General features: G+C 33.0%; 2 protein-coding genes across 2 annotated transcripts in view; both read left to right on the forward strand.

The window, feature by feature from the left end:
* LOC125648676 (uncharacterized) overlaps nt 1–12305 on the forward strand; it is a 441222-nt gene that overhangs the window by 348367 nt on the left and 80550 nt on the right. The window lies entirely within an intron of this gene.
* Nucleotides 336–6990, forward strand: LOC125672647 (uncharacterized). The gene is made up of 6 exons (XM_056146695.1): nt 336–474; nt 3075–3290; nt 3981–4107; nt 4550–4668; nt 4744–4861; nt 6469–6990. The coding sequence occupies exons 1-6, from the start codon at nt 342–344 to the stop codon at nt 6617–6619; spliced, it is 864 nt and encodes a 287-aa protein (XP_056002670.1). The 5' UTR covers nt 336–341; the 3' UTR covers nt 6620–6990.

Genomic DNA, 12305 nt, shown 5'->3' on the forward strand with positions numbered 1-12305 from the left:
AGAAAAGCCATACCAATAATTATATATTTCCTTTCACTGATGTGATTAGAAGAATAATAAAAAAAAAATAGAATTTGGAAGCCGTTTACGGTAGATTTCTTTGAAATGATTTGGTATACATGGAGTACTTTGTAGGTTTGATTATTCGTGTTCTTTCTTCTGTCTTTTTAAAAAGTATACCCAAAGAAATATCCGCGCCTCATATCAAATACATCCTATCATAGCTACATAAACATATAAACCTCGTACAACATCTGATTGCTACAATATTTGTATTCACCTTTTGATATGAAATATTTTACAGGTATATATCTGGTAATCCGTTGCTGTGTGACTGTAATATGAAATGGCTGCTGTACTTCCGTCGCATGAGGAACTTGGTTATGATCTATCTTGTTCTCCCAATATGCAGTGGCCCTGTAAACATGAAAGGAAAACGGCTCGACATACTTCAGCTGTCAGACATACGGTGTGGTAAGAAAGAAGATAACACAATTTCAAACAATATTTCAGATCTAAAAACATAATATTTGCTGAAATGGTAAATGAATCAAATAGTGGCTACTTTCACAAAACATATATATTACAAAAGGAAGAGTAGGAGATAAACCAAATTGTGGTTATTCTCACAAAACAAAGATATTACAAAACAACGAGTAGGACACACGTTATTCCGCATTGGTGTGAACAATAAGGTTGCGACTTCGGGTCATACGTTTAAAAATTACATATTCTGGGTTCATTAGTACACAGACACGTTTACAGTTCATAAAGGTCAGTATCCGTTATTGTCATTATTGATTCGCATCTTCTGATTTTAGAGAATTAGATCTGGATTTCCTCAAGAAGTCATGTACCTCCCAGGCCCAACATTGGAGGCGAAATTAACGAACAATGATCAATCCCATAACTTGTATAAACAATACAAAATAGAGAAATGGGTAAATACTGACCCCAGATGTGTCAGAGGTGGGATCAGGACCCATATTTAGAGAAGTTCGTAAACCTAAACATAGAGTAAATCTAGACGTAGCTTACGTGTATGTGTGGGGTGGTATTCACTAACAGTCGTAGACGTAGATTTACGTCAGAAATAAGCGCAACTCTATGTGTGCTATATTAGTGCAAGCAAGGTGATCGTAACTTAAGAATAAACAAAGGCCATATAATTTTATCGAAAATGTCTTTCATACAGACCTTACAAACACTCTGGATGTATATACCCTGTTTATCGATACACAGATGCATGGTATTTATCCAAATCATCGTTTTCTTTGAGATCATCTGCAATTGTGTGATGATTCTCAACTTTTGAGCCCGATTTAATTTACCTTGTGTCGGATCTAACCTAGCCTTTAGAAGTAATGGGAACCCTTTTTTTAGTCATACGAAATAATTTTAAAAAATAAGAAATGCTGTCTTTTATCTAATCATATAGCGTAGATCTAATATCTTTTAGGGAAATACATGTTTTATTCAATTTTCCAAAGAAAGTGGAATTAATGTACATGTAAAACTTATACGGTACCAATTTTGATGCACAAGATGCGCATTTCGACAAATAATGTCTCTTCAGTGATGCTCAACCGAATTCTTTGAAATCAAACATGTAATGTTGTATATTAGATTTGAAAAGAAGAGAGTCGATGTGTGTACAAAAATACATGGTGAAGCTATAATAACGTAATACCATGATCATTTGATTGCCTCCCCTTCAAATTGCTAAATGCATCTGTGTGTGTAGAGAAAAAAAAACATTTTTGTACTTCATCGATATATGGTCATAAGTTAATAACGGTAGTCCAAATAACTAATTGTTGCATTTTAACTTACACAACAGGGAAATTAGTCGCTGAATAAATATTTGTTTAAACATGTATGTCATTCTAAGAATACAGTTTAGTGTAATTTGATTCAGAGAGCAATTGTGATGTCACATAGTGTATTCATGTGTAGACTTTCATTTTTTCAGAGTGTCATTTCCTATAAACTATAACTCTCTGAAAGGTGAAGATAACGAACAGTGATCAATCTCGTAACTCCTACATTTTTTTTTAATTTGCATTTTAATGTTTAAGACCTCACAGTTAATATAGGATTAAACATTCTTTTATGTTAAGTTTGTGAGTAAAATGAGTTTACACATCGATAAAGTCTTCAAAAAGAATGTTTGATTCTTATAATTCCAATTCATTCACTTCATAAACAATTGCAAAAAATTGAATAGTTTCCCCGCACTATGTTATTTGTTTTCAGGCGTGGCTGGATACATCGTGTTTTCGGATTTATCGATGTGTAAACTCTTGTTCAGCTTTATTTTTGTCCAATCAAAACACTTGTAATAAATAACATTGGAATTATTGCGCAGGTAAAGAAATTCACAATCTTCCTAATATGCTGCGTTGAACTCTCAGATTCAATATCATGATCATTCAGGATATCAAGTACAAAAAGAGTTTTGTTTTCCAATTTACTAGTATCAAAATTGTCTATACCTGTATCGTTACAATACATTATAATGAATTTGTTTGATACATCTATTGAGAAGCAGAGCGCCCATATCCACTTTTTTATTTCATACATATAATGGGAACTTCAAGTACGGATCCTAAATCAATGATATATCTGTAAACACTAGCTTCTCACCCCTATGAGTTTGATCTTCGTGATTGACAATGAGTGTTTTGGTGATATCCTATCCGGATTTTCTCGTTCTCTCTTCAGAACTAACACCACTCTGCAAACACAACGAAAGTAATCTAATAAAAGTTATATATTTGTTCCTCATCGTGAAATTAATAAACTATCGACACTAATTGCTTACTCCTCTTAGACATGGGATCCCAATTCCGATATGCACAGAGGTTCGTCTTTGCCTATCACTAAATTTGTATTTTGTATAGGATTTTCTGATATTCTTTCAATTGAAAAAAAAGAAGAAATTGCGATTTTATAATCAGATAACAAAAAATATTTTGCTATATATGTTCAAATTGATCACTAATGTTGGATTTCATTATGAATAACTGATAACAGAAATGTTTAATGAAGTACGTATCATATGTAATGTACAGATTGTCGAATTCCTGGAAAGATTTACAAAGGAAACCGGAACGAGACAAAAGACGGGAAGGTGTGCAGCGAATGGAGAAAGGAAATATCAGATGAATCAGAGTATGGTGAAATGGTGAAAACAGATACAAACTATTGCATAAACCTGTATACAGATGAACCTGTATGTGTTCCGAGGAAACAGTCGGATTGGACCTCGTGTGGTGTTCCCATTTGCAGTAAGTTTCATTAAATCAGTTACAACATGTCAACTGAACTAAAGATGGAAACGTGGGAATGTAACGACAATGAATTCTTATTTAAAAACCAACTAGAATAGAAGTAATTGACGTTGAACATGACTAATGCTCTTTAAAAAAATGTATGTTATATTATAAGTTGTACTACAATTAGTATTATCATCATCAGCATTGCTATTATATCAGATCGGTACCGATAGTTCAGTTGTAAATAATTCGTTTCGCAAAAAACAGGTCGTGACTTGGAGCACTTCTCATAACCATTCGTTGTCAAAGCTAATAGGAATTATATATAGTGCTTCATCATTCGACATATGTTCAATTATTGGATATAGAATAACGGCTTTTTCGTATACGGTGTCCGTTATCGTGGTAGGTTTTGACAGATTATATGAATATCTAACTTATGATTCCGAGTGCTAATCACAGGTCTTGATTTCTGGTGCTTCACCTACGGCTGATCAGGGTCTCGAAATCAGTGAAAAAGTCTAAACGGGATGTTAAAAGCAATCAATCGATCACTATTTCATTGCAATACATATTGTCACAGCATTGATACGTCGAACGTGTCCAATAGTATCGCCATCGTTATCACAGTAAATACACACAGCAGTGACAGCACATTTGCAATACAATTATGTAGCATGGACATTTCATTTTTCATTGTAGGTGACAATCTCTGTGTAAATGATGAATTTCTACAAAAGAGGTACCAATTCTTGCCCTTGCACAACCGGTTACAGTGTATGTACACAGATTTAAGCTCATTGCTGCCATCATCGCTGCTTCACTGTGGGTAAGGAAGTTATGTATGAAAAATGTATGATACCGAACAGTGATCAGTGAAAAAGTAAAAGATAACGAAATGTTGGATTAAAAGGTAAATAAAACGAATAACGATCAATATCATCAATCCCATAACGAATATAAAATCAACGATAATGCGCACACGGAATTAGGGACACACAGGTGGTTTGGTCACGTGATTAGCAGTAGTAGACATACATACTGAACCTTTTAATTTGCCGTATATACTGTGACCCCTACCTCATTTATGGTAATACATTAGCATGGGTGGAATATCGATAGCGTAAATCATGATATATCTTCGATAGCATAACAGGGGTGTCGTGGATAGTTACTTAAGTGTATATAGAGTTATATATTCTAAGTGTTTTGCTCTGATAATGTCAATGTGATACGTGAATCAAAGTGAAACATATACTACTTCCTAACAGACTAGCACAAAGCCTTGTGAAGACAATACAGCTCAAGAACATACAATGCCCAGACCACAGAACCATGACCAGAGCTCTGACATTGCACACAGACGACTCCAAACAAATGTTTGAGAAATGTGAGTTTTTATTTTCCCATTTAATGGTTGAAAGTGATTTACCTTGCAACTCATTAAATGTTTTATTTATTTTAGGTTACCGTCTTGAGAACAATCAGCGTGAATTATTGACGAGGAGAATACAAAAGGGACAATATTGTCTGAAATATCTGAAAAACATATTCTTGTCTGAAACAAAGGAACAGTTCTGCAGGTATAACATTTCTGATGAAACATATATAATTGAACAAGTATTTTTCTTTAGACAGACATAGCATACGGTCGAACATATGCGTGTACTGTGTTGGCATACTAAGACACACATTGTTTTAGTGGCTAACATTTAAATGTTGACTTTCGCAATATTTTTACGAAAATTGTTTGCATGCACTGATAATTATAATTCAGAGTATTGGACATGATGTGACTTCTAACAGCTGCTACTGTATCAACATCGGTAAACTTTCACTGTATCAACATCGGCAAACTTTCACTGTATCAACATCGGTAAACTTTCACTGTATCAACATCGGTAAACTTTCATTGTATAAAGATCTGTAACCTTTCACTGTATCAACATCGGTAAACTTTCACTGTATCAACATCGGTAAACTTTCATTGTATAAAGATCTGTAACCTTTCATTGTATCAACATCGGTAAACTTTCACTGTATCAACATCGGTAAACTTCCATTGTATAAAAATCTGTAACCTTTCACTGTATCAACATCGGTAAACTTTCACTGTATCAACATCGGTAAACTTTCATTGTATAAAGATCTGTAACCTTTCACTGTATCAACATCGGTAAACTTTCACTGTATCAACATCGGTAAACTTTCATTGTATAAAGATCTGTAAATGTTCACTGTATCAACATCGGTAAACTTTCACTGTATCAACATCGGTAAACTTTCACTGTAGCAACATCGGTAAACTTTCAATGTAGTAACATCGGTAAACTTTCACTGTATCAACATCGGTAAACTTTCACTGTATCAACATCGGTAAACTTTCACTGTATCAACATCGGTAAACTTTCACTGTAGCAACATCGATAAACTTTCACTGTATCAAGATCGGTAAACTTTCACTGATCAAGATCGGTAAACTTCCAATGCTACTATTCTAAGTGTGACTCTTCTGTTGTTTATAAATTGATGACACTTAAACTACGCCGAGTGACGTATCTTTATATAGGTGAGACATGAATACATAAGACGTAAACAACAGGGGGCAGCATTTAAAACAACACACATGAAGTAATATGTGCTTCGTTGAATGATATCAACGAAATGTAGCTTATCTTATTCGTTACAATCCACACATATTTTCAACAGAAAGTAACACATGGACGTTTCACACTGTTGTCCGTAGATGTACATTACTGAGTTTGAAATATGGATTGACCTCATGAAAATATTGTATATGCAAAACGGATACGGTACCTATTTTGATTCACCAGATGGGCATTTCGATAAATAATGTATCTTCAGAGTACCAAAGACTGGTACCAGATTCATTCTAGGATCAGAGCTATGCATGAGGGGGATAATCTTTAATTTTGGAATTAATTTCTAAATCTTATCCCAGCAATTAATTATGCATCCGTATTTTCAAGCTAGTAACGGAGACTTAGGTATTGGACTGTAGGGACCCCCGTGGACTAGCATACATATTGCTTAAAATGCCTCTCGAAAACATTGTACTTATCTAGTAACTATAAGTGTTGAATGTAATGCCAACGCATGTCATATGTTTCTGGAAATATGAAAAAAGATACGACATATTCATGTTATTTGAAAATGTTTTGAAACCTAGGTCAATGTCCGTGTTTGCAAACTGCAAGTTGTCAAAATTGATGGAGGTCACTGATGAAACAATCACAGAATATGACAAGAGCTTTGTTGTCAGACGACTACAGAGAGAGCTCCAGCACATCGGAATTGAACAGTACAACTGTGAGGCATAGTTATCAGTTTTTTTTAATTTAAAATTGTATTCCACAACCTTAATTTCTCTTCACAATATTTCAATCAATATAAAATATAATTGTTTTCATCAATGATGCTTTTTACTTTGTTTCGACATGCCAAATAGGCAGCAACACATCACATACAAGACAGAGCGGTTAGTACATCATTAGATTCACAATATAATGTAATTTATACAAAATGTCATGACTTTGAAAGTTTTACTCGTTTGTTAAATGAATCTTAATCAATCAAACACAGAACACGATTATAATCTTTTCTTAATTTGTTTTCTTCTTTCTTTATTCAGAAAATGCACCAAGGAACGCTTCCCCGTATTTGGACGGCAATAGAAGTCTCCCAATTACTTATCTTGTCGGTAAGTACTTCAACATGTTATGCCACAGCATAAGTAAGGTTTCCCGTCAACACCGCAATATCAGCTACTGACAGCATGAACAGGCGAAGATAACGAACTGTGATGGGTGTCATAACTCTAAAACAAAATACAAATATAAATATATGGTAAACACGGACCCTTGTACATACCAGAAACGCCCTACAAAAATGTTAAGTTAACACGTTATAGTACAAATTCGATGTGAGGAAAAACAGTGCAGTCAATGTGATACGTCATCACCAGCAGGCAAACAGTGTGAAACACGGCAGTAAAGCCAAGGTTACCCGGCATCACTTAAAGTCTCTATATGAAATACAAACAGTAAAGACAAGGTTATCTGTCTAGTTAAAATGTGAAGCACACACACTAAAGTTAAGGTTACATTGAATCAGTCAATATGTGAAGCACACGGACACTAAAGTTAAGGTTACATTGAATCAGTCAATATGTGAAGCACACGGACACTAAAGTTAAGGTTACATTGAATCAGTCAATATGTGAAGCACACACACTAAAGTTAAGGTTACCTGACATCAGTCAATATGTGAAGCACACACACTAAAGTTAAGGTTACATTGAATCAGTCAATATGTGAAGCACACGGTCACTAAAGTTAAGGTTAAATGGAATCAGTTAATATGTGAAGCACACGGACACTAAAATTAAGGTTACACGGAATCAGTCAATATGTGAAGCACACGGACACTAAAGTTAAGGTTACATTGAATCAGTCAATATGTGAAGCACACGGACACTAAAGTTAAGGTTACATGGAATCAGTCAATATGTGAAGCACACGGACACTAAAGTAAGGTTACATTGAATCAGTCAATATGTGAAGCACACGGACACTAAAGTTAAGGTTACATGGAATCAGTCAATATGTGAAGCACACGGACACTAAAGTTAAGGTTAAATGGAATCAGTTAATATGTGAAGCACACGGACACTAAAATTAAGGTTACACGGAATCAGTCAATATGTGAAGCACACGGACACTAAAGTTAAGGTTACATTGAATCAGTCAATATGTGAAGCACACGAACACTAAAGTTAAGATTACATTGAATCAGTCAATATGTGAAGCACACGGACAATAAAGTTAAGGTTACATTGAATCAGTCAATATGTGAAGCACACAGACACTAAAGTTAAAGTTACATGGAATCAGTCAATATGTGAAGCACACGGACACTAAAGTTAAGGTTACATTGAATAAGTCAATATGTCAAGCACACGGACACTAAAGTTAAGGTTACATTTAATCAGTCAATATGTGAAGCACACGGACACTAAAGTTAAGGTAACTGACGTATAATCATATCACTGTTCGTTATCTTCACCTTATATTAAAGGCGTACATTTGATGAATTTCACAAACAATAGCAATAGACCCAAACTGGCATTACAAAGACAGGAACAATAGCGTACTGATATAACACGGTGTTGAAACTTCACGGACATCACAAATTAAGTAACAATAAAACCACACTGATATCACGCATTAATAAAAATAAATCGAACACCAAAAAGTCAGTAACGATAAAACTAACCTGATACTTGAAAGTAACAGCACAACATGGATTCCACACTAATATCACAGAGTAATGAGATATCACAGAGTAATGAGATATCACAGAGTAATGATATATCATAGAGTAATGAGATATCACAGAGTAATGGTATATCACAGAGTAATGAGATATCGCAGAGTAATGATATATCATAGAGTAAGGAGATACCACAGAGTAATGAGATATCACACCACGGATTAAATAAAGATAAAACCATGTTCATAACACACATCAATAATACATCATAAAAGCCAATAATTAAGTAACGGTATACTCACGCCTGCATTATGCATTAAGTACCTATTAAACCACACCATTGACAAGCGTTGCATGCGAGTAAAATATGTATTTGTGAAACAAAGATGTCCAAAATGGCTGTAAAACAATTTATATACTAAATGATGGGTCCTGTTATAATGATTGTACATATGATATATAAAATGCATAGCACTTATGCAACCCAACGTGATGGCTTTGGTAAATATATTTCATCATAATGTCAAAATATAAGAACGTACGGTAAAAAAAGATATGTTATGAAAGGCATTGTCACGGGAAATATGCATATGGGAAAAGGCATACCCCACCCATGCGACCAAAGTCTTCTTTTTTTTTTAAAAGTATATCACTTTCCAAGGTCAAACTCATAATGTTAAAATCCCCTACTTAAGGATATTAACTCCATAACCTCCGAGCACAACTGCACATAATGCTACAACTAAGCCTCACTGGTGTAAACATACCACGCATCTATAGCTGTACCTCATCAAGTCAAAGCATTTTGTCTTCATTTAAATTTTGAAATTGTAGGAGAGGAACTATATTTTTGGCAGAAGGATTGATTAATCAAAACGTTCTAAATCTGCATCATACTACAGTTCTTGTTTCATACGAAGTAATTTCTATTTATATGCCCAGATGCGTGTATTTCAGTTTATAATTGATGATGCAAATAGTTGAGATTTGGAAATAATTGAAATAGCATTTTAAATACTTTTTTTTTAATTTGATTGATATATTTTTTTTCAAAACAGAACCGTGATTAAGAAAAAAAAGGTTAATTAATTTACTTGGAACTAAGTATTTTGGTCAATGATTTAAAAATTTGATCCTAAATTTCAACTTATTTTAGTGCTATTTTAAATGCTAAGACATGACCTTGGAAATTTTTTGGAATTTTTAGGAACAGGCATCATTTCTAACACGTCCTTTTAAACTCTCAAATTTGATTTCATGAAATGTTGTCGCATATCAAGTGAGTAAAGGTCATTATTTATTTTCGTTACTCGCATTAAACGTTTTTAAATATATTTTGTTAGCTGACATGATTATATATCTGTTTTATGCAATGACTGGCTTGTGGTGTAGTGATATCAAAAGGCATATCAATTTCAATTGAATAAATCATGAATAAATTCTGAGTACAAAAAGTAATGATTCGATCAAGTTGAAAACGTCTGCATACAAGCACACAAACAAACAGACAGACAGGCAGGTAAGCAAACGAACAGAAAAGAAATGAATGTCCCTGAATTTCCAAAGAAATGGCTATAAATTCACACTTAATCTACATAATAAATAACGTTAGACTTAAAATGACACAGACTAGTAAGTGTATTTACGGGCACTGTGACGGCACAATGTAAATTATTGTAAAAGAACGAGGACCTCACACAGTGAATAACAATTAAACCAAACGAATAACGTATATGTATTAATGGTATATGTGCAATGACATCACACAATTAGTAACAATAAAATCAGACAGTCACCACACAGATACCAATTATATGTTCACATTGACATCGCACATTGATATTAAACAGCAGGTAAATATGTGTATGTTCACATTGTTTGTTTGATATTCGTAGGATTGGTTAACTACGATATAATCAATAAGAAGCAAAACAGAAGGTTAAGTTAATGAATGCATTGAATACTGAATAAGCATAAATTATCAATGGAATTATAAGGGCATGTGATAAATTAAAATTTAATAGTAAAGTAATTTAACATAATGATATTTAGATTGGAAAACAAATTTTATTATTTAATTTAATAATAATTTTAAGATGTAAAGTATATGTATAAATTACAGTGACTCAACTCGTTTAAAAGTACTGTCAAGAGTGTAGAGAAACTGTCGCTATTCGATGGACCACCTTGGAAGTAATGCTTTGTTTATTTGATATTCATAGGATTGGTTAACTATATATCGTTAACCGATTGGTGACTGTATTATCTGCCATAATACTATCCATCTCATTGCGATCCAGCCTCACCCTCCAACACCTCCCAAATGCACCAACATAGTGAAGTTGAAGTGTGTTGTAGTAACATACATATGCTCCGTATGGGACGTATGGGCTGTCCCATGGTTTTAAAAATAAATAAATATAAATAAATAAGGACCATCGTGTACCAACACGTCTGATGACTGCGGTACTGTCTTTTGATGGCCGGACACATACATGTGGTCGTATGTCATAAATCATAATAAAATAAAGAAGTAACTTATATTTTACAAAACTAAATAAAAAGCAAAAAATTAATTATATTTTTTATTTATATCATAAATTTAATACTAATTTTTATTTAATTTATTCAATAAATTAGAATTAAAAAAAATATGATAAGTTAATTAAAATTAAATAATTAAAATATTTTTTATTTATAATAAATTACAGAATGTAATAATTAGTAATCGCACGAGTCTCCGTCCTTCGCCCAAATAAATCAAGATACACCGAAATCAATATACCATAATTATTACATAATTAGTAATATTAGTAACAGGTAATAGTAATAGGAATGTAGGTATGTATATACATGTGAACTAACTAAAATATATACAGAAAAGAATTAGGGTAGGGTCGCCAAAGAAAATTTTGATAATAGAGTGCTACTAGTTATTAGTTATTAATTATAAATTTTGACATACAACAATTTTGAGATCGTCATTAGGCAAGAATTTTGAGGTCGTCATCAGGTGCTACACCTCATACCCTGTACCATGTTTCTGTAGCTAGATCCAGCTTATAGCACGACATGGCTCCATAATTCTTATTCGATAGTATGTATTATGTGTATAAAACTGAAGATGCATAATGTAATAAGTGGTGAGTTAGTACTTATGTTAAAATTGTATGACAGATAAAATATTAACCATAAGAAGTGGTATACTTAATTACAAAACATAGAGATTTAATTAATTAATGAAAATACAGAATAGATGCAAAATCACAAATCGCATACATCCAACAACCTTACATATATTAAATATAATAGTATGTAGCAGGCCTGCATGCATACAAACTGCGACATTGCATCTAAATGTTTGTCATAAAAAGAGAAGTTTACAAAATACATACGCATAATAACATACATGAATTTTATGTATAGTTGCATATACATATACTTATAATATACCTGGATTTGATGTATAGCTGCATCTATACTTTAACATAAATGTTTATATAAACTAAAACGATAAAAACGCAAAGTTTATATTTATAATATTAATATGCTACGATACTTATATATGTAAATGTTTACATACTGATAAACAATTAGTAACGATAAAATCAGACAGGCACCACACAGATACCAATTATATGTTCACATTGACATCGCACATTGATATCAAACAGCAGGTAAATATGTGATATGGAGGAAGAGAGAAACACCAATATCTTAGAAAATATTCATATA

Source organism: Ostrea edulis, chromosome 8 (genome assembly GCF_947568905.1).
Source record: "Ostrea edulis chromosome 8, xbOstEdul1.1, whole genome shotgun sequence".
Classification (NCBI taxonomy): Eukaryota; Metazoa; Mollusca; class Bivalvia; order Ostreida; family Ostreidae; genus Ostrea; species Ostrea edulis.

Coding starts and splice junctions, on each gene's coding strand:
- LOC125672647 (XM_056146695.1), top strand. CDS start 342: ATGAAATGGCTGCTGTACTTCCGTCGCATGAGGAACTTGGTTATGATC. Junction 4,108..4,549: donor TCATCGCTGCTTCACTGTGG/GTAAGGAAGTTA, acceptor ACTTCCTAACAG/ACTAGCACAAAGCCTTGTGA. Junction 4,862..6,468: donor ACAAAGGAACAGTTCTGCAG/GTATAACATTTC, acceptor TTTGAAACCTAG/GTCAATGTCCGTGTTTGCAA.